Below are 22079 nucleotides of genomic sequence, written 5' to 3' on the forward strand. Positions count from 1 at the left end.
TAACTTGGCCTTACTTTATGTAGTGTTATGTTACACAATAGGATAGTCTAGAAGTCAATTCAGCTTCAAAGCCTGGGGTATTATGTTGGCCGTGCCGGAGCCGATCAGAACTTTGGGTGAGCACTTAACGGTTGCGTCACTGTTGCAGCTTCTATTTCCTTGTTGTTGATACACGGTATGTGCACAGCTTCATTCTAAGGAGTATTTGTATCCTGTGTCCCCCCTCCTCACAAAGCTGTATAAGTGGGGGGGGATATATCTGTTCATATCTAGCTCTTCCCTGTATTTTTGCCTAGTAGTATACATCTCTCCATCTGTAACCATTCTCGGGGACTTTATCTTCTAAATTTCTGTCTGGCTTCGTTCTTTATACTTCTTTCCAGCGGAATTCAACATGCTGAGACTGCGCGCTCTCTCGGAACTTCGCTACTCTCCTCGTGTACGAACGAACAGCTTCCGTGGTTTCCAGTCACTAGCTTCTTCAACTCGTCAAAATACCTCTCCACTTTTCTCTGCGGGTTTCAGGCCCCAATTGAAACCCCCGTTATCAACAGCTAAACACCCGCAATCGAGAATCATAGCTACCTCGGCTTCAAATAATCCCATTCCACCCCAGCGCAGTAAACTTGCAAGATTCGTCATTAAGACATGCGCATACACGGGCTTTGCAAGCCTCGCGGTAACGGGACTTATAGTGGCTTTCTTCATCTATGATGCTAGCACATATAAAGGCGAGTCAGAGACGTACGACATCAGTTTATCGGAACTAGCATTGAACCCAAGGAAGGGTGGACCAAAGAATTTACCGATTGCAGAAATATTGGTGGGTTATATTCCCCGCATGCAGTTGCCGGTTCAGTATTTGATTAAATTGCTAACTTTGTGGCAGGTTGATGATGAAGATAGCCCCGAAATGCAAAAGCAGAAAGATAAACCTAAGCTTGTAGTTCTTGGCTGTGGTTGGGGTTCGGTGGCTCTGCTTAAGAACATTAATCCGGATAACTACCATATCACCGTTGTCTCGCCGAGTAATTATTTCCTCTACACACCTCTCCTCCCCAGTGCAACAGTGGGGACACTGGAAGTACGTTCGCTAGTAGAACCAATAAGAAGAATTACAAGTAGGATCCGGGGCCACTTCCTCAAAGCCAAGGCAGAATCTGTCGACTTTTCGCAGAAACTTGTGGAGGTATCACAGACGCTACCAGATGGGGAGGAGAGGAGATTCTATTTGCCATATGATAAGCTAGTGATTGGTGTTGGTAAATCTATCCATCCCAAGAACAATAAGCGATATGATTTGATATAACTAATACATGTAAAGGATCACAAACAAGAACTCATGGGGTTGAAGGCCTTGAGCATGTTGAATACCTTAAAGATATTAACGATGCTAGAAAGATCAGGAGTAGGGTTATCGAGTGCTTTGAGAGAGCATGCCTTCCTAGCACTACGGACGAGGAGCGAAGGCATCTGCTATCCTTTGTGGTCTGTGGGGGCGGACCAACTGGCGTTGAGTTCGCTGCAGAGCTGTTTGATATGCTCAACGAAGACCTTACACTAATGGTAAAATACTTTTTTAAGTTTTCATCTGTATATCAAGAACGTTATTAACTGGAAACCCTAGTATCCTAAAATTCTCAGGAATGAAGTCTCAGTTCACGTTGTTCAATCCCGCTCCCATATACTCAACACCTACGATGAAGCTCTCTCTCGTTACGCAGAGGTAATTGATGTATCCAGGCCCCCAGTCAGAATCGCATCTAATTTATATTGCAGGAACGTTTTGCCCGTGACCAAGTAGACGTCCTCACCAATGCCCGCGTTTCCAAAATTGAAAAAGATAAAGTAATATTTACACAGCGCGATCCCGAAACCAACAAAATCGTAACAAAGTCACTCCCGTTTGGAATGTGTCTCTGGTCTACTGGCGTTGCCCAAACAAACTTCGCCGAACATGTCGCATCACAGATTGAAGCACAGAAAAACAAACACGCCCTCGAGACAGACAGTCATCTCCGCCTACTTGGGACTCCATTGGGGGATGTTTACGCGATTGGCGATTGTAGCACAGTTCAAAACAATATCGCAGATCATATTACAGACTTTTTGAAACAAATCGCATGGGAGCGTGGAAAGGATCCAAAAAAAATGGATTTGGACTTTGGAATGTGGAGAAGTGTGGCAACGAGGGTGAGAAAGAAGTTTCCACAGGCGACAGATCATTTAAGGAGATTGGATAAGCTATTTGAGGAGTATGATAAAGATAAGAGTGGAACTCTTGATTTCGACGAATTGAAGGATTTATTGCAACAAATTGATAGTAAACTTACTTCACTACCAGCTACAGCACAAAGAGCACATCAACAAGGGTACTACATATTTCTTTTCCTCTCTCTCTTCCTCCGCACACATTTCACTAATAAATGTTAGACAATATCTCGCCCGAAAGTTTAATAAATTTGCCCAGGCTGCTCCTGGGCTAGAATTGAACAACGTTATTGACGGAGATTTGGATGAAACAACATACAAGGGTTTTGAATATAAACATCTTGGAAACCTTGCTTATATTGGAAACGCAGCTGTGTTTGATCTTAACGGATTGAGTATTGGAGGTGGGCTTATCTTTGTTTACCTCTGGAGGTCTGTATATTTTGCACAGAGTGTGAGCTTTAGAACCAGAGTTTTGCTAGCTATGGATTGGGGGAAGAGGGCACTGTTTGGTAGAGGTGAGTTCGATTTCGTTTTTGAATTGCTAGAGACTGGCGCTAACTATGAAGCAGATTTGATGAATTTCTAAACAAGCGATTTCTCTCGAAAGATGTAAACTTATTTTATGATGGTAGCGGGAGTTGGTAGATGGTGATATAATTATGATTATTTGGGGAAGGCGCAACATGCTTGGCATCTTTATTAATCATTGGCTATCCGTGTTATCGGCTTCCTGCTCTCTGCTCTTGCAGGGCATTGTTATAGGGGCAACTCAATTTCGTAGATACAGCATCACAATCAAACAAGGAAGAAGAGAAAATACCTCGTATACCCCCAAGTAGAATAAAATAGTTAATATTTAATCCATTAACATAAAGACCGATCTATCGCTTAACTGAAGGGCAAATGTCAGCGGCTCCCATATTACAATAGTATTCTTTTTTTCTCTTTCCCCAATGGTTCTTTCCCTCTTGATTTGCAAATGGCTCTCCCGCTCCTATGGCACACACCACTTCGTTTTTTTCTGTTTTCTTTTTCAGTTTTCATTAGAACAAGGCATTCCACCGCCATAGTCTACATACTTCAGACATATCTTTCTTTAAGGCACTCCTGCCATTCTGTTACCTAATTGAGACCGTATCTTTCCTATCAAATAAAGACCTTCCTCCACTGCCACATGCCACATGCCACATTTCATTTCCGAATGCTTCGTACCACATATTGCAGTCTTGAGTTCATAGCTCTCCCGCCATTGTTACTGCGCCGACCTCAGATTGTGTACTCCTTAAAGAAACCGAAATCACGCGGCGATATCATATCCAATTTTTGATATCCCTACGCAGTGATATTAGAAGCGGTAGATGCAAAAGGGAGTCACACTCTATGAATCTACAAAGATTTCACGTAGTAGTCAGCGTAAGGGTTTGATGTTATAGGATGTGGTGTAGCGGAAGTCATGATGGTTGTTGGTGGTTGGTGATGGGAATGGGAGTGGAGAACTTGAATAGGGTAGGGTCAAACAACATGTTTCTGGGTTGCTTTAAGATGGAAAACTTTCTGTGATGTTATATTTGTACATCACACCGCTGTCTATATATATGTGGCTATAAATCTACTGGTTTTGGTGGTTGATGGCGCATGGCGGCGGTGTTGGCGCATTATAATATGAGCCAACGCTCGTGAGAGTTATATGCTGGCCATAATAATAGTCCCGGAGCACTTTTTATATTCTCGACTAGGCCAATTTTAAGGGCTAGTTCTTTTTCTTCTTCGTTTGTTTTGGCCCCTTATAGTGGAATAGATCCGGCTGTACTATTTTATTTTATTTTATTTAATTCATTAATTACATACAACCTTACAGTTATAGCAATAATCCGGCTGTACTATACTTGGTTTGGACCCCCTAATTTGAAGACATTGGCTCCGGGAGGAGGGAAGGGTAGTAAGAAGTAGAACAAAGCTATCCAAAATACGTCCACAGTTCGCTACAGCCCTCCCAGCCTCTTGAGGTCGTTTCTGCCTTGAGGTATTCAGTCGAGTCTTGGCATAGATAATTTCGGTCATGCTATCATTACCCCTGCTTACTAACCTACCTTTGGAGGTTATTGGAGTGAGGATCAAAAGTATTAATATGTATTACCCATCCTGTGCAGTTTTTTGCTTGTGAGAAACAAAATGAGGACCGACCTTGAGGAGAGGCGGCAAGTTATTTTTCTTTATTAATTACATGTGAAATAGGGAAATCATATAATAATATTAAATCCCAAATCTCTTCTAGCGAGGCAATGTTAATATATCCCTAAACCCCACAGGAAAAGAAATGAAAGCAAAGCACCGGAGAGGACGGAAATATAACCCCCCATTAAAATCAAACAACCTCCCCAAAGCCACCCCCACCTACTCCAGCTACTCCAACTCCTCCACAAACCGACACCACCTCCCCAACACCCCCTTCACCACCACCGTCCTCCCCACTCCTCCGCCTCCACCCCTCAACACCGGCACCTCCGCCTCCATCCACGACACCTCCCCACCTTCTATATCCTCCTGCACATACCCCTCCCCGAGCACCAAAAAGCGCCCCGACTCCGCCGCCGCGTCCACCGCGAGGGACAGCGTGTTTGCGATCCCTTCACCGCTGAATTCACCTGTGGTGTGGTGGTGCGCGCCGATGAGGCCCCAGATAGCGAGGAGGGGTGGATTGCTGTCGGTATCGGGAGAGGAGGGGGCAGGAGGGGTGTATTGGAGAAGTGTGAGGAAGGTGCGAAGCGTTTTGAGGTCGCGCAGGTATAGGAGCTCGATGTGTTCGGCGGCGGAGAGGATGTCGAGTGTGGGGGTGGGGTAGGTGGTGTATTCTTCCTCTTCTTCTTCGGATTGTTGGGATTGTGCTGTGTTGGAGACCTTGGTCGGTATGGGAAATCGCTTGGCTGTTGGGGAGGTTATCATGCTGCTCCTGGGTACCGCGGGGGAGCTCTGGTAGGACTGGGATACTGGCGGCTTGTCTCCTGGTGCGGTGAGCGGCGAGATTTCGTGTGGTTGTGGGGGTATGGGGGAGCTGGGTTCCCGGATTTGTAGGAGAACCTTCCTGCGGGTATTCGGAGTTTCAGGGATGGATATATTGGCTTCTGTAGCTCGGGATTTGACTTCGTTTCCCTTTGTAGCCTCACTTCGAGCTCCTGTTTCTTTGTGTAGTTCTTTCCCGCCAGCTAGGTGGTTGTCTAGGTCTCTTGGGGATTTACTAATAGGGCTTTGAGACCCGTCTTGGCCTTTGGATGCTACGGCACTCTCACCAGTCATAAATAGCTCTTCGTCATCCTCTTCCGGCGGCGGAGAGCTTAACGGTGAGCTTGAAGGTAAAGCGATGGGTAACTGTACTGGCGATACAGTTTCCTCCGCTTCTGGTAGGGCGGGTGGAGAGCTATGTTCGGGGGTTTTCGCCTCAGTGATTTTTGATATTGGTGACTTCTGACCATTGGCAGACTGGAACCCCTGGTCAAGTCCCGTGGCCCCGTGATTAAGATCCTCTGCTTGGTGGCCCTCATGCCCTTGGACTACATCCTCTGCCTTCCCCAACTCTGGAGTTTGGGACTGGGTCATCTGGTGCTGTCCCGAACCCGGCGGCTCACCCGGCAACCTCTGCTCACTCCCATCACTTTCGCTCCAAGGCATCTCAGGTTCTTCCTCTCCGCTCAGTGGAAGATATTCTCGGTCATCATCATCCATCATCTCGAAAACGCCATTCTCATCATCGATGCCCACGAAGATCAGATACGTCTTTTCCTCGTCCTTTAGAGGCTGCTGCACACCGCCGCCGCCGGCTCGGTGGTGCTCGATGATGGAGGAGATGAATTCGCCCGGGTCTCTGCACTGGATGGCGAGTGGCTGGGTGGTGGCCATGGTTGGTTGTTAGGTTGTGGGGTTATTATTGGGTTGTGGGTTGTGAGTTTTTGCTCATTGGGGGACGGATAGCTCCGTTGTGGGTCGCTTATCGATAAATAATCTCTGGGGTGCAGGTGCCCGATGACATAATGTGCGGGCCAGGGACAGGAACGTTTTCTGACGGGATGGGCAGGCAGGGGTTGTGACTGGCTGACGGGGCTGCATGGCGGCGGGAGGTCTTGGAGTGCATTTTCAAACACAGCTACATATGTATGTAACACCTATCCCAGAAAGTACATGTATGTAGAGCTTTACACATAACGTATTCTCAACGGAAAATCACTGGATCTCTAGATTATTTATCTATATGCATTAGCAGAACACGTACCAGTGGGCCCGGGACGTTTCCACTTAAGATACTTTGCAGGTCGGGCCTTTCCTTAGAGTAGAGTGCGGTATGTGGGGCGGGTCGGGCCGGGCCTCTTGGACTGGTCGAACTAAGATTCTTAAGACAACCAGCTCAATAAATTATTAAATATACAAATTCACAACTCAACTACACTATGGCATCCCCGACTTTGTATCATCTCTCGACAAATTTAACTCAGGTAACATGATGCCAGTTGCAGAAAGATAGCCCGAGTGGTTTTTGCTTGCTGGGGCCAGGTGCAATATTCATAGAGAACTGTATCGTAGTGCTACGTGCAGTGGAATTCAGGAGTAGTGGAGAAAAAAGGATGTTCTTCATTAATTAGCCCCACGATTCCTTTCTTCCAGCCAGGGATCTTGGGCACTTGCTTCCTTTTCACCCCAGCGGGCTGCTCATAACCACACCACATTGATACCAAGTGGCTCTCCCCACCGTCCCCCACATGCATACTCGAGATGTCGAGTAGAGAAAACGAGTGTAAAATACGGGCATACAATACTTCATCCGCACTTAACACCACATGGCGGGGGTGGAGAATACCTAGACGTGCAAACGCCAAGCTAGAATGCAGCTCAGCCCGTATCATACCCATTCAGCTCAATTCTTCAGCTTGGGACCGCCATTCCCAGTGAGGGCCCTCCACATACCAGCTTATTTATCCAATCGTCCATCGCTGTATGGATCTTTCCGATACTTCTAAATACCATAATATAGTGTCATCTCCTATAGCAGCAAAGGCGGGGGGAATTCTCGGCGCCCCCCGTGTTGGTGACTTTGTACAGGATCTTGACAGCGAAAGTGCGGGATAGCTACCTCCACATGCGTGGGATAGCTGGCTATAACGGCGAACTTTCACTCCGCCACTCGCGGAGTATTGTGTCCAGTTTCGAGCACTGATGACCTATAACTTTTACGGGTCGACTAGGACTAGGCATGCGTGTGGCTCAGCTGGTTTAGTAGATGTGAGAAATACCGAGTGATTCCCGATGATCCACCCCAAACAAAGAGTTGAGTACAACCCCAAGCCCCCCGTACTCTACACACACAAGCAGGTCAGATATCATGCTTCCACCGGGCTAACAGTGTAAAACCAGCTACTCCCCACGTGTTCGGTCATAGAATGTTGAAAATTGGGCATCCCGTCCGCTCTGCCATACACAATCAACATATCGCCTAGTCAGTACTGCAGTGGGTGACCATGCGGGAATCCTGGGTACCGAACTCTCATCCTTTTTTTTTGCATTGTTTCTTTTTGGTGGTGGTGGTGTTGTGGTGGTACAGCGAAAGCTTGCTATAACGGTACTTTCTATAAGGGTAATCTCTCTATAACGGTAGCACTTCTCGGTCCTTTTTGCCTGGCTTTCAGCACCAGCACCTCCTATATAAGGGTAATCTCTCTATAACGGTACCAAATTCCGGTCCCGAGCGTACCGTTATAGCAAGCTTTCGCTGTATGTATGATTGTATCTTCCTCCCCCGGCAGGTCATTTCCCATTGTTGCCTACGTTACCGGTTTTGTTGGTAGGGAAATAAGTGTTATATGTCCCCCTCCCTTCACCGTGCACCTCGTACCCCTACAGCCTACTTACTTTACCTCACGCATATGTACCTTACCAACGCACGGAGCCAGTGTTTACTGCGATCCCACAAGTGCCGATTCCAAGCCAACAATAACCGCCAAGCCACGAGTGACGCTACATGACCCGCAGCACAAATTCAATAACAGTGAGAAATTATCGTGGATTATCTTTGACATGCAAGGTTCTGACAAACCGGGTCCATGTCTCCCCCCCCCCCCCCCCGGCCCTTAGCCGAGTGAATAACAGAAAAGACAACGATAATGATAGGAGGATGGATACATGCAACTACATAACTAGTCGTGGCAGTCATCTCAAGTTTAAAAAAAAAAAAAAAAAAAAAGGGTGGAATTAAGGTAAGTCATGGTTCTTCATTTGGCATTTTTTTTCTCTCTCTTTAACACCCCCCCCCCCCCCCCAACCCCCAAACTGAGACCGTATATCGCCAGCGCTTCTCTACTAGTAAGTAAGTACTCCCGGAGCGAAAAACAAGAATAAGAGAAGGAAGACGGGAGGAGACGAGAGAAGATGGTAATAAGCTTAAGTGTAGATAAAAACAATCCCTATGCCTAGCAATCAGAAAGAAAGAAACAGAAAAGAAAAGAAAAGAATAGAAAATCTACAAAAGAAAGAAAGAGGCCACAGAAAAGGAAAAAAAAATCTAATTCTCCACAAAATCATCCTCCACCCTCGCCCCCCCCTCCCCCAACTCCAACAACAGCTCCCTCCCCGCCTTCCCCCCCACACTCCTCCTCTTCCCCACCTCCAACTCCAACACCTCCTCCTCCACGCCCTCCCCTCCCCCTCCTCCCCGCCACCCACATCCACCAACACCCCCCCAAACCCACTCCCCCTCTTGACCCCCTCCACAAACGCCCTCACCCCGCCAAATCCAGTCCCCTCATACACCCCCACCGCCCCCTCCAAGCACGCCCTACTCACCGCGCCCCGCCCCGCAGCCAACCACTCCCCCGCCGCCAGCATCCGCCACATCGCCGCCTTCCGCCGCCTTGCCCCCCACGCCCCTGTACCCACCCCCTCGCGCACACTGTAGCACGCGCCGACCCGCTCCGTCACGAGCGCGTGCCCGATGCCCGGGTTCGCGTGCATGTCCCGCGCATGGATCGCCCATGTCGCTGCCTCGTCGGCTGCGCCGCCGCCGCGTAGCCGTAAGAGCTCGACGGACACGAGCAGCGCCCGCAGCGCGCAGTATGTGCTGCTGCAGCGCGAGCGGTACGAGTAGACGGCGAGGTCGAGCAGGGGGTAGATCTGGTCGGCGCGGACTTTGGTGGTCAGGCCCGTGCCCGTGAGGATTAGTGATATCGCGGTCATTTCCTATTCGTCCCGGGGGGCCAATGATCAGTTCTGGGAGGGGGGTTTTTTTTTTTGGCGGGGGGAGAGACAGACCTGGGCGCCGGCGTGGTATTTCCACGCCTTATCATTTCCAAAGTCAGTACGCAGGAGGTCATACACGCCATTCGCAAGCCGCCAATCGCGCAACAAGAAGGCATAATCAGCCAGCTTCCGCATCTGCGCCTCAGGCGTGCTAGGATGATAGCTCGCCGACAACGGGTCATAATTACTCGCACTGGTACTCGTCCTACTGCCACTACTTCCAAAATACCTCTTACTCATGCTCAGGAAGCGCCCCGAGAGGCCACGGCGGCGGGACGCAACCTGGTCGTTCCATGTGGCGACGCACCGCTCCATGAACGGGATGATGGAGACCTGCGCCATCTCGCGGATCATGGTTGTGAGTGCGGCGGCGTCGCTGTCGGGGAGACAGAGCGCCGGCTGGTCGTCCGAGTAGTCGGCGTCCGTCGAGGTGATGGAGGCGAGCTCCTCGGCGGCTGAGATCCAGTTGGGCTTGGGCACGATGACGGCGTCGTCGTCGGATATTACGGCGCGGCCGCCGGAGCGGAGGCGCAGGAGGTGGCAGTGGAGGCCAAAGTGCTTCTTCATTTGGTCAAAGAGGCTGTTGGATCTGCAGAGGTGGGGTGAGACAGTTAATACTACCGATTGCTTCTACAGAGAGACATAGGGAGGGAGGGGGGCTACTACTAACTTTTTGATATCGTCGCGGTCCTCGTCGTGCACGAGCACATAGTACCGCAGATAGTCCGTATTCACATACGCCGGCAGCTGCACCCTACTCCCCGACGTATACAGGTTCCGCAGCGTCTCAATCGGTGTCGTATTCCTCGACGAGATGGCAATAACACACGCCACGGGGTGCGAGAACGTCTCATGCGGGGCCACGGGCAGCGCGCTCAACAGCCGTCTCAAATACAGCATATAAAACTCCCTCCCCGTCCCCGCCAGCTCGCGATCCATATGCAACCCCACCAGCTCCTCCACCTCCTCAATACTCCCCCCAACCCACACCTTCCTCTTCTCCCCCTCCCCTCCCCCCGCTCCTCCACCACCTCCTCCTCCTTCCCCCGCTCCGGCCGCCATCGCTGCTGCCGCCGCCCTCGCCAGCCCCGTCTCCCACTTCTCCCCCCCCGCCGCCACGTCCGCCAGCGCCACAAACCGCATCCCAAAATCATCATAGCTGCTGCTAATCCCCTGGCTATCCCTGACCGTCACGCGGCCCGAGATCTCCTCGCCATAGGGCCGCAGCATGTCCTTAAAGTCGGCAAAGCCCTTCTCGCGCGCAAGCGCGTTCGTGTCATCGCTCACATGCACGGCCACGTGCGGCACAAACGCACGCAGGATCAGCGACTTTGCGTCGGCGTCGGCGGGCGCGCGGGCGGCGATGGTGGCGCTGCTGGGGTTGAAGAGGCTGTTGAGCGAGGAGACGGAGCTGTGTGCGGCCGAGGTCGAGGTGCGGAGGTAGATGGAGGGGGGCTTGGGGGCGGTGGTGGTGGGCAGCGTGGGGCGGCGGGTGGGGAGGGTGGGGAAGGCCGACGTCATGGTGGGGGTCGGCGGCCCGGGTGGTGGTGGTTGGTGCCCAAGGGGGCGGATGGTGGTGGGGTGGGCGCTGGGGGTCCCAGCTGTGGTGTGTACTAGCTGGCTGGTTTGATGGATGATTGGGATTGGGAGGGGGTGTAGGTGGATTGGTTCCTGAGTGGTGGTGGTGAGATGCTGATTGGTGGTGCAGGATGGTGGTGGATGTTATAGGTCTGTCTGTGGTGCGTGGGGGTGGAGTGATGTCGAGTGGTTTTCGAGGATTCTGGCGATGCTGTTGGGCGGTGGTTGTGTTTGATGGTTTTCTGGTGTTTCTGAGCTGCTGTGTAAAAGTGCAAAGTTGCGTTGGGAGCCTCAAAGTCGACGTTGCTGATCACACGTAGGACACGAACCACGGAAGGGGAGTGGCGGTGCGTGCTGTAAGGGTCCCACCAGCCACATGCACAGCAGAGATGGATGTCCCTGGATCCGACGAGAGTGTGCGTGTGAGGAGGAGAGCTTTCCTGGAGACGGTGGATGGGGAAAGCAGGCGGGAATCAGGCAGGTTGCGATGCCTTCTTGCTGGTTGTATTGGCAGCATTGAATAAATGTGTTATAGCGCCAAGAAGACAGAGTCATATCAGGTCACTCGGCCATTTCTCAATCAAGCTCAAGTTCAACGATAGCTTCTCAACATTACCGTCGAGTATTTATTAGGTCCAATGCAAATCTCAACCAGCTTTAGGGAACTGGGCAGCAAAGCGTCTCCCATTGTTGGCGTATAAAACTGCCAAAAACAAACATCTATGTAGCAAAAGAAACCCATACAAACTCCTAAAAGCCAATACTTCTACCCTCCATAATATATGTATGCAGTACAACCCCGTACCACCCCGTATCACCCCACCACACCCGCCCTAAGCCATACTTGAAACCGCACCCAACCCATCCACCTTCCCCCTCACATCCCCGGGCAGCGGCCACACCATCCACAGCGTCGACTCCTTCACAACCTGGTAAAACTCAACCGTCTTGTCGTCGTCGAGGTACTTGCAGTTGAATTTCAGCCGGAAATAGTGTGTCGGCACCATTCCCTCCTTGTCCTGGATCTTGGCCTTGACCGTCTTGATGGAGTCGGAGGGATTGACGTCGAGCGTGATGGTCTTGCCGCAGTCTGTGTCATGTTTTAAGGTGTAGTTAGGATTGTGCGAGGAGGTGAGGAAGGGAGGGAGGAAGGGAGGAAGGGAGGAGGAGGAAATACCCTTCTTGATGAAGATCTGGATCGTGAGGAATGTCATGGTGGTGGCACTGGTGATATTGGTGGTTACATGTAATGTAGCTCCAGAGCAGAGAAACGCGAGAAGTTGTGGGGCTGACATGATGTAAGTCTGATGCCGGGAAAGCTTAAATCTGTACATTATGTACTGGACTCGCTCGTGGAGAACAGATGGAACGAGTGATTCTGAGTGACTCACTGGCTGTCTGGCTACATACGAATCGAGGCCCGCAGACTGACAGATGCGATCTCGTTCATACTTGAACTCGAGTGCTATGCAGAATACCGTCTCCTGTACTTGTAGTCTTCTGTATGTAGAGTGTGCTCGAGGACGTTGTCGACGCAATTGGCATTCTGAAACAGAACGCCAGCTTGGCACTTTACAGAAAGCTTATTTCACGCACCATCCCGCACCCTCGCGCACCCTCACGCATTCAGTCAACGCTGCCATATCTCATAAACACAAACACTCACCCACCCGCCCAGCCGCAGAAAGCAGCCGAGTGACCTTTGGTGATTATGTCGGCCACGCTTACGCGGCCGCCAAGATGCGTCCAAGCGGGAAAGGCTTGGAGAGCGGGGGTGGGCTGCTGCTGTCACCAAAGGGGTTAGAGGTTTGCCAGGGGGCATTGGAGGAAATACTTTGACCAGCGGGTGCCGAGAGACAGAGGGAAATGATTACTATGCGGTCCCCGGCCTTCAACTAACTAGAGCTACTTGGATCATGGCTGTTGCTTTAACCTCCGTCCAGAAGGGTGCAATTGCCGGGGTCTGTTACAGGGGAGGGGGTGGGACTCGGAGTCGGGGAGGAGAGAAGTGTCTCTCCCCTATAAATCCCCGGTCGTGCGCCCCCCCTCCCCCTCCACTACACCTCTACCTGGGGCTGGCTTTATTTCCCTTTCTTCACATCTTATTATACACTTTGTGCCCAACATGGCTCGTCCGCGAATAATACTACCCACAGTGCTCCTGGCAGCGCTGTGTCTCGGCCTCTACGGCTTCTTCTTCGGTATGTCCCACCTCCTCCTCCCACCTCAGCTCATGCCCCAAAGCTAACAATCCCCCTCCAGGCCCGGGCAGCAAATCCCCCCACCCCCTCGACTCCTTCTACCCGCACCACAACCCCCCCGCCGCCGCCGCACCCCCACCCACCCTCCGCACCACCTCCTTCACCCCCACCGACCAATCCCTCCTCGCCCGCAAGCCCCGCTACGCCATCACCTCCAGCGTACAAACCGCCTCCTTCACCGCAATGGCGCTCCTCCTCGGCTACTCCATCCAAAAACACAACGACCTGGCGGCGATGGACGCCGAGCTCGTCCTCCTCATCCGCGAAGACGCCGTCGACGGCGTCACCGCCGAGAACCGGACACGCCTCGAGGCGGCCGGCTGGACGCTCCGCGTCGCCGAGGAGCTCACCTTCCCCGGCGTCGACAACAGCGCCATCCGCGCGCACCACCGGCACAACCTCAACAAGCTGCACCTGTGGACGTGGACCGAGTACGAGAAGATCCTCTTCATCGACGCCGACGTCGTGTGCAAGGGCAGCCTGGCGGAGCTGTGGGAGATGCCCGGCGAGTTTGCGGCGGCCCCCGATGTGTGGTGGGATGTGATTACGGATAGCAGGTTTAATTCGGGGGTCGTGGTGTTTAGGCCCGGCGTGGAGACGTTCAGTGATATGATTGGCAAGGTGTCGGATCCGGCGTATCATCAGCCGAATGATGCGGACCAGGCGTTTTTGAATGCGTATTATCGGTTTAGGTTCTTTGGGCTGCCGTATAAATATAACTTCAATCTCATTATGGTGTGTTCCCCCCCCCCCCCCCTCCCCTGGGTTGAAGCTTTTGTGTATAGGAAGTGGTAGGTCTAACATTGGCATATTGCGGTAGTATCAATACCACCGCGAGGCGTGGGATATGCTGTGGGATGAGGCGGTCCTGATCCACTTCACGGTCAAGAAGCCGCGGTCGAATCCGGACGAGCACTGCCACGAGGACTGCGCGGAGTGGGAGGTTCTTGAGGTTTGTTTCCCCGCCCCGGCCCTCTATGTAACCCCCGGAATCAATTACTTACATCTATGGATATGTAGTGGTACGGCCAGTACTTTCGCGAGATGCGGGCCTATTATGGCTGGGACAACGAGCTGCCGGACTATCAGTGAAGGAGGGAGGGGGAGTTCTTCTCTCGGCCCGATCGAGGAGAGGAGAGGTGTGGAGGCGCTTTCTTTGTTGGAATCTTTTTTACTTGTGTTCTTTTTTTATTAATAGGGTTGGTACTGGTACGGGTTTTTCATCTGTTGTTTCTTCAACTGCCGGATGTCCGGTGTACAAATGCATTTTTTTCTTTCTTTCTTTTCTCTTTTTCTCTTTTTCTTTTTCTTTGTGTAGTTATATAGGTAGCTAAGCTACATAGACGGAGCACTTTCGATGACGGTCTTGGGGCTTCTTGGGCTTCTTCTGCATATATGCGTCCGGATGCAGACAGACAGAATTGGACCCTACATGCAGTGCTCTGATCTGCTCTAGAAGCACAATGAAACCCCACGAGGTATTGAGTCACTGAATATATCCAAACTCTCTCTCTCTCTTTTTCTTTGAGAGGCGTCACTGGTAGAGTTGTTCGAGAGATCGCCCGCCCTCCAATAGATATCGGCTTACCAAACACCCCTGCCCGCCCAGCGCTCTTCTGCCTCAACACGTCGCGCCCGTCCGTCGCGTCGCCCCAGCACAGCACAGCACAGCACAGCAAACTCGAACTGATCCGCACTCACTCACTCCCAGCACACCATCCACCCCATACAAACCACAAAAACTCTTCAACACCCACCACCACAACACCACACACCAGCATGGACGCCCGCCTCCCCCTGCCCACACTGGCCCTCCCGCCCATCCCAGACCCAACCGACTGGGACGCCACCGCCCTCCCACTCCTACACCCGCTGGACGCGGCGCTGCGCTGCCAGGTCTGCAAAGACTTCTTCACGGCGCCCGTGCTCACAAACTGCCAGCACACCTTCTGCTCCGAGTGCATCCGGCGCGCGCTGCAGTCGGACCGCGTGTGCCCGCTGTGCCGCGCGCCCGAGCAGGAGTACCGGCTGCGCAAGAACCAGGTTGTCGCTGACCTGGTGGATGCGTTTGTGGCGGCAAGGGCGGGCGTGTTGGCGCTGGCTATGGGGGGTGGGGGTGTGAGGGGGGAGGATGGCGGGGAGGAGGGGGGGAGGAGGAAGAGGAGGCGGTGTGTGGTGAGGGCGGAGAAGGAGGAGGAGGAGGAATGGGAGGAGGGGAAGGAGGCGGAGGAGGAGGGGGCGGAGGAGGAGGAGGTTGTGGAGATCCCGTCACCGGGTTTGTGCCTCCTGTCACAGCATGCATGAGTAAGTAGCACTATACTGACTTCCAGGCGAACCAGACGACGGCCTCGTCCCCTGCCCATTATGCAACAAGCGCCTCAAGCTCGAATCCGTCAACCCGCACCTCGACATCTGCCTCACCACCCCGCACACCCCCGCCCCCAGCGCCCTCCGCACCCCCGCCCCTAGCACCCTCCCCACCACCTCCTCCACCACCACCACCACCACCCACCGCCCCGCCCCCATCCCAAAGATAACCTACTCCCTCATCAAAGAAAAAGACCTCCGCACCAAGCTCAGCGCCCTCGGCATCCCCTCGACAGGCGGGCGCAAGGCGCTGCAGGAGCGCCACAGCGAGTGGGTGACCATCTGGAACGCCAACATTGACGCGAAGCGGCCGCGCAGCAAGACGGAGCTGCTGGCGGACCTGGCGGCCTGGGAGCGCGCGAATGCGCGCCCGAGTAACCAGATTGTGAAGGCGCGGTGGAGCGATGAGCGGTGGGGGGAGGAGCATAGGTCGCAGTATAGGCGGCTGGTGGAGGAGGCACGGATGAGGAGGGGGCCGGGGAAGGTGGATGGTGAGGGTGAGGGGGAGGGGAATGGGGAGGGTGAAAATGGGGGGAATAGAGAAGGTGGTGGGGGTGGTGTGAATGGGCCGGTGGGTGAAAATGGGGTGTTGACGATGGTGACGGTGGGGAGGGGGGAGGTGCCGGAGGTGTTTGGCAATGTGATGGGAGGTCAGGACGTTATGGGTGTGGATCCGCAGATTAATGGCAAGAGGAAATACCAGGAGATAGATAGCACCGGCAGTAGTAGTAGCACTAGCAATACCCCAGCAGTGACTGAAGCGGTACAATAAGTACCTCTATTGATGTTTTATATCTCTTTTTTTTTCCTTATTTCTTTTTCCTTTTCTGTTTTTAATTGGCATTTTTTTTCTTTTTTTCTTTTTTTTTCCTCTCATGATAAATAAGGACTTTTTTCTTTTACTTGCGGTCTATTGGGAAGTACTTTAATTTCCAAAGAAAGAATAACTGTATATATATTACATTGATAGAAGGAGAAGAAAGGGAAGAAAGCGAAAAAAAAAAAAGAAAGGAAAACGCAGGCACACACGGGAAGGAGTCAATGATCGTTTTTTCCGTTATTTGGTTAGTGATAACCACCAATTGGCAAAAAGAACCTACGATGCTGGAAGCGGAGCCTTGATCTTTTCATCGACTTCCTCCCTCCCTATCGTGCCCACAGTACCTTGATCCTCCTCCTCCCGCAGCAGCTGCTCCTCCTCCTCCCCTTTCAACCTCAACCTGCCCAACTCCTCCATCACCTTCCTCCTTCTCTCCTTCTCCCTCTCCTCCTTCTCCACCTCCTTCCTCCTCTCCTCCTCCTCCAACAGCTCCTCCATCTCCTCCTCCACCTCGCCATCCTCCAGCCCCACCTCACCCAACACCCTCGTCACCTCCTCCACCCCATCAATCTGCTCCCTCATCTCGCCCACCACCGCATCCACCGCCTCCACACCCCCCGTCTCCCGGTTCAGCGCCCGCAGCACCTTCGTGCTCCGCTTCAGCTGCGCCACCAGCTCCGCGTTGCCCGTCGCCTGCTCAATCCTCCCCAGCACCTCCTCCAGCTGCCCCAGCGCGCCCACCCGCCGCTCCAGCGTCGCCTCCGCCAGCTTCTTGCTCTTCAGCGCGGCCACGGCCACAATGCGGTTCTTGTTCTGCAGCGCGGCACGCGCCTTATCCGTGCACGCGCCGATCTGGGCGCTGAGGTGGTCGATCTGCGCGTGCAGGTTTGCGATTGTGGCCTTGAGCTCGGCGATGGTGGTGTCGGTGGGGGTGACGGGCGTGGGGTCCTCGTTCTCGTTTTTGAACTTTATGGTTTCGCCCGAGAGGGTGGCGGCGCGGAGGTCGCGCGTGAGGAACTTTAGGAGGACTTTGAGGTCGCGGGCGGTGTAGGGGGTGTTTGTGAGCGGGTTGGGGTAGGTTTTGAGGAGGAGGGGGAGCGTGAAGAGGCGGTGGGTGCCGTTGGGGAGGAGGCTGATCTGCGTGAGGAGTTTCTGTGCGGATTCCTGTGTGGTTTTTGTCAGTATCGATATCACCCCTCCTCCTCCTCCCTCTCAATTGCGCTGCAGATAGCTAATCTCCATTCATATAACCATCACCACCACCACGAGACTCACCTCAACATTCTTCAACACCACAAACTCCCCCGCCCTCACCTCCCCCTCCCCCCTCCCCTTCAGCCCCGCCGTCTCCAACCCCCAGCTCAGCAGCCCCCACGGATTGATCCACGCACGGTAATACACGCTCTCCACCTGCGCCATAAACACCTTCAACGGGAACCACTCCCTCTTCTGGACTGCCTCGGCCACCACACTCCCCAACCCCAGCGGGCGGCCCCATTCGCGGGTCGCCAGCGCGGCCACGAGCTCCTCGCCCGTGCGCACCACAAGCGTGTCGGGGAGGACGCCGGCGCGCGCGGCGCCGGCCAGCGCAGAGGCCCAGGCGGTGGTGTTGGCCGTGAAGCCGGAGGGGTTGTTGGTGCGTAGGTGGCGGAAGTCGGAGTAGAGGGAGGGCAGGCGGGCGGCGCGGAAGGACTCGTGGGTGAGGAGGTGGGTGAGGAGGGGGGTCGGCGTGCTGCTGCTGCTGGCGGTGGTGGTGGACATGCTGTGTGTTTGATGTGGTGAGTGTGTGGTGGGTGAGCTTGGGTTTCCTTGTTTGGTTGGTTTGGTGGTGTTGGGGACCGGGGTGAGCTGGCGGTGGTGCCCGCGTTGCCTTGGTAACGGGGGGTGCAGTGATCTACTGGTTTGAATGGAGGAAGAGTGATATTCTACAGACACCACCTTCAGACCTACTCTAGAGCTCCGGGTGAATACTAGTATATATCTCAGATATCGAAATTCAAATCGTCTGGTTCAAGACTTGGCGCCAATTAAGAGGGGAACTTATTATCACTCCACAAATGAGTACTTCTTAGTCACCGACCATCACTCGCCCGGCTTGGGAGCTAACTGCGTCGTGGCGGATTGATTAACTGCCCCGGAATACATCAGCGATACCGAGATGATTTGGTAACGACTACGCCGCGCGAGGATAGGATTCTGGAAGGGACGAACCATATCAACCTAGTCGGAAGCTTACATCCACAGAGAGTAGTAGGCAGCTAGCCATATCGTGGGCCGGTGAATCGCAGTAGCTATCACGGCAGCTGGCATAGAAGCCCCCCCCCCCCCAAAAAAAAAAAAAAAAAAACTTAACCAAACTTACCAAGCAGAATACAAAGCGAGATACATACAGTAACAGGGACCAAAGGGGGGGGAACTATCGATAGTTTACCGGAAACCTAAACTAGGGATGGGGGGAGGACATATCATTCCTCAACTCAAGAGACTCCCGATATGGGGGGTTAACTAGGCCGGTTAACAAACCGTCCAGCACGCCTCCCACAGGTCAGGAAGCCGACATAACTCTTCCCGCGGGCAGGCGTGACATCTTCTAGCCCATCCCAAATGCCCATAGGGATATATGTGCCCACCGGTAGATTCCAGCACCCGAAAGATATATTCCTTCACAATTTATCACTCGGCGCGCGCGCCCTGCTTTGCCACCACACAGCACACATGTGCCAGTATGACGCCATCCAGCGCAACCGCTCGGCTATCTCGGATCGCGAGGATCCATCCAGCCGCTACAGAACGGCCCGAGACTGCATGACTGGCCGCTAGATCCTCAAGATCATCCGGATCCTCACTAGCATTTGTGTAACACGCAAAACAAGGAAAAAAATCAATTTCTGGCCAAGGTATGGGCCTCAACAAACCCACATTATAAAAAAAAATTGGATTGGATCCGAGTAGAGTAAGCACAATCAATACAAAGGCTCTGAAAAAAAAATCTCAATGCAGCGTAGAATTCCGGCGCCCATAATCATAGTATGCCTTACAAAAAAACCGATATCGATATCAATGCTATTACACTGGTATTGGTTGACCATGATACAAAAAAATACAGAGGGGGAAGAACGTTAAACCATAAGCCTGCTCTGGCGAGAATCGTATACAAGGATGAGGGGCCAAAAAAAAAAAAAAAACTAACAATAAAAAATAGAGATGGGGGTAAGCATTTGGGGGGCGGTGGGTATGGGGAAATAATGTAGAGTTATTGCTAAGCGCTGCGTTTCATAAAAGAAGAGATAAAAAAAAAAAAAAAAAAAAACCAATGATGCCAAAGGATATCATGCCCATAAGAAAGAAGGAATAGTTTTTGGTATGCACAAGGAAAATAGGTGTCAAAAATGCGTAAATATAGAAGGGAGATTTTTCAGACTTTGCCTTTCGCACTTTGATTCATAAGGCCAAGAAGAGTAGAAAGAGCGAAGGGAACACAGGGCTTGGTAAAATTCAATCTTATCGAGAATTTACTTCCTGCCCTTGGGCTTGTAGGTATCCGCGTCGAAGCCTAAATACGCACCAGGGTTAGGGTTTGTAATTAAGATAAAATAAATATAAACAAGGAGCGACAAACCGTAGATGGGAGTTCCGATCTGTTTATAGATAAAACATAGTTAGTGAACGGGGGAAAACTATAAAAACTACAGGTATGAGCAAACATACCCGCTTAAGAGCAAAAATGACCTAAAGAATAGTATTAGTCAAAAACTATTCCAAATTCATGTCAAGGGAGAAGAATGGAAAATAGTTTACATACATCTGTAACTGTGACGGTCTTGCGCGAAGAGTGTTCAAGATAGATCACGCAGTCATGCAGAACCTAAAAAATGCACTTGTCAACTAATGCCCTGAAAATTAAACCACACACACCCTCCCCCCCCAAGAAAGTGCACATGGTGAATATTTATGCAGCGATGCGCCTTGGCCAATGAAACGGGAAAATTTCCAATGCTCATCCAGCGCAAACACACTGCCACACTTCCCCCCCCACCCCCATGAAGTCAAACCACTGCAAGGAAGGGGGGATACATACGGCCTTGAGGCGGGTTACCAGAGCGTGCCTTGCCTCCTCGTAGATCTGGGCGGAAATACGCTTTACTCCTCCACGTCTGGCCAGACGACTATTTCCCCCCGTCAGCAATCAACCAAGCAAACCCGCATTATCCAAACCTCCATCTCTCCCCCCCTCTCAAGATAGGAGGGCAGTCCGTAATAGTTAAACATACCGGATATCGGGCTTGGCTACTCAAACTATTAGTTCTCTGTCTCACCACAACCAATGATTCCCTTGCAGCAGTTATTGCTTCCCAACATTCCCGCCCCTATTAACAAGCATGGAGACGGAGGACCATACTGATTCCCCTGATAGTGTCCTTCATGACCTTCCTGTGCCTCTTTGCGAGCGCCTTTCCTAGGCCCTTTCCGCCGACTCCGCCGACTCTGCCTTTTCCAAGTCCTTGGCCGAGAGTGCTTCGTGCAGCCGCCGTGCTGCTGGAGGCCGCTGCATTGGGCCGGCGGGGAGTGGGTGGCATGGTTAGTAGTCGTTGTTGTTGTTTGTGTTATTGGTGATTGTGGGTGATTGATGATGGTTGGCGAAGAGGGTCGCTAGGTATTTACCATGTAGTGGGATGGTGGTTGCCTGAGGAAACGCGTTATAAGCTGGTGCAGTGCCACCAACGCGCGTTTCTAAGCGTAGCCGCCCAAAGAATGTTGGTATAGTTCTAGGCCATAAATCATGGGAAGGCGCGGCGTAGCAACCTCCCGGGCCACCACGACTACCCACCCAGCAACCACAATTGATCCTTTGGAGAACTGGTTTTTTGTATAGTTGTTAAATAGTAGCTAAATAAAAATAATTTGACATTTAATATCTTGTGTACCAACCCCTTGCTTTTATAACAGCTCTATTCTCCTAGGCATGCTCTCAACTAGCTACCAAATAAATCATCAGGTAACAGTTCCCAGCAATGAATTAGACCTTCCTCCACAAGGGGCTTTAATACTTAAGGTGATCTAGTACCATATGCCAAATAGGTACTATTGATAGTAAAGCTTCTTGAGGTGTACCCAAACATATTCAATGAGATAGAATAGGCAAGCCAGTCCTCCAGAACATCTACCCTATTCTCCTCCAACCAGAGTTGTAAGACTCCGGTTTTTTGCCACAGCAGGGAGGCTGGTCATTCCCTCCTAGCTGTCTGGCGGGGTACATGGTCTCTGGGCGCCATCGGTGGTGGTGAAAGATTTTGTGTTCAGGCGTTGCGACCTCGCGCCTTCCCATGACTTATGGCATGGCGCTGTACATTCGCCTTCACCTCTCTTGATGATGGCATTAACTTGTATTAGGTGCGCCAAAATGACATGAGTAGAGTAAGTATAGTAATAAAAAAGAACCCCATTTCCTCGCCTAACCCTTGACTATTATCTTCCCTAATACTTGCAGAAACAAACATATGGCAGCCAAAGATAAAACAGATAGAAAAATTTAAAACGTCAAGGCATAATCATTATATTGG

The 22079-nt window shown here is 52.0% G+C and overlaps 8 protein-coding genes across 8 annotated transcripts; 3 read left to right on the plus strand and 5 right to left on the minus strand.

Annotated features, from left to right (window-relative positions):
• Positions 1–394: 394 nt before the first annotated feature.
• LAJ45_05256 (uncharacterized protein) lies at positions 395–2800 on the plus strand (the record flags this gene model as incomplete). The annotated part of the gene is made up of 7 exons (XM_046114827.1): positions 395–823; positions 890–1262; positions 1325–1566; positions 1628–1726; positions 1780–2372; positions 2434–2729; positions 2784–2800. The coding sequence occupies 7 exons, from the start codon at positions 395–397 to the stop codon at positions 2798–2800; spliced, it is 2049 nt and encodes a 682-aa protein (XP_045971864.1).
• Positions 2801–4617: 1817 nt separating this feature from the next.
• LAJ45_05257 (uncharacterized protein) lies at positions 4618–6108 on the minus strand (the record flags this gene model as incomplete). The annotated part of the gene is made up of 1 exon (XM_046114828.1): positions 4618–6108. The coding sequence occupies one exon, from the start codon at positions 6106–6108 to the stop codon at positions 4618–4620; it is 1491 nt and encodes a 496-aa protein (XP_045971865.1).
• Positions 6109–8758: 2650 nt separating this feature from the next.
• On the minus strand, positions 8759–11013 carry LAJ45_05258 (uncharacterized protein; the record flags this gene model as incomplete). The annotated part of the gene is made up of 4 exons (XM_046114829.1): positions 8759–8851; positions 8920–9432; positions 9505–10081; positions 10163–11013. The coding sequence occupies 4 exons, from the start codon at positions 11011–11013 to the stop codon at positions 8759–8761; spliced, it is 2034 nt and encodes a 677-aa protein (XP_045971866.1).
• An 890-nt stretch (positions 11014–11903) lies between these two features.
• LAJ45_05259 (uncharacterized protein) lies at positions 11904–12284 on the minus strand (the record flags this gene model as incomplete). The annotated part of the gene is made up of 2 exons (XM_046114830.1): positions 11904–12160; positions 12248–12284. The coding sequence occupies 2 exons, from the start codon at positions 12282–12284 to the stop codon at positions 11904–11906; spliced, it is 294 nt and encodes a 97-aa protein (XP_045971867.1).
• Positions 12285–13195: 911 nt separating this feature from the next.
• Positions 13196–14423, plus strand: LAJ45_05260 (uncharacterized protein; the record flags this gene model as incomplete). The annotated part of the gene is made up of 4 exons (XM_046114831.1): positions 13196–13271; positions 13333–14066; positions 14152–14283; positions 14352–14423. 4 exons carry the CDS (start codon positions 13196–13198, stop codon positions 14421–14423), a joined length of 1014 nt encoding a protein of 337 aa, XP_045971868.1.
• A 687-nt stretch (positions 14424–15110) lies between these two features.
• Positions 15111–16470, plus strand: LAJ45_05261 (uncharacterized protein; the record flags this gene model as incomplete). The annotated part of the gene is made up of 2 exons (XM_046114832.1): positions 15111–15606; positions 15671–16470. The coding sequence occupies 2 exons, from the start codon at positions 15111–15113 to the stop codon at positions 16468–16470; spliced, it is 1296 nt and encodes a 431-aa protein (XP_045971869.1).
• A 324-nt stretch (positions 16471–16794) lies between these two features.
• Positions 16795–18279, minus strand: LAJ45_05262 (uncharacterized protein; the record flags this gene model as incomplete). The annotated part of the gene is made up of 2 exons (XM_046114833.1): positions 16795–17682; positions 17794–18279. 2 exons carry the CDS (start codon positions 18277–18279, stop codon positions 16795–16797), a joined length of 1374 nt encoding a protein of 457 aa, XP_045971870.1.
• Positions 18280–20030: 1751 nt separating this feature from the next.
• LAJ45_05263 (uncharacterized protein) lies at positions 20031–21095 on the minus strand (the record flags this gene model as incomplete). Its single annotated transcript, XM_046114834.1, has 7 exons — positions 20031–20071; positions 20138–20156; positions 20227–20247; positions 20321–20383; positions 20597–20684; positions 20790–20805; positions 20918–21095. 7 exons carry the CDS (start codon positions 21093–21095, stop codon positions 20031–20033), a joined length of 426 nt encoding a protein of 141 aa, XP_045971871.1.
• Positions 21096–22079: the final 984 nt, after the last annotated feature.

The sequence above is a fragment of the Morchella importuna genome (assembly GCF_003444635.1).
Source record: "Morchella importuna strain M04M26 chromosome Unknown Morimp01GS014, whole genome shotgun sequence".
NCBI lineage: Eukaryota > Fungi > Ascomycota > Pezizomycetes > Pezizales > Morchellaceae > Morchella > Morchella importuna.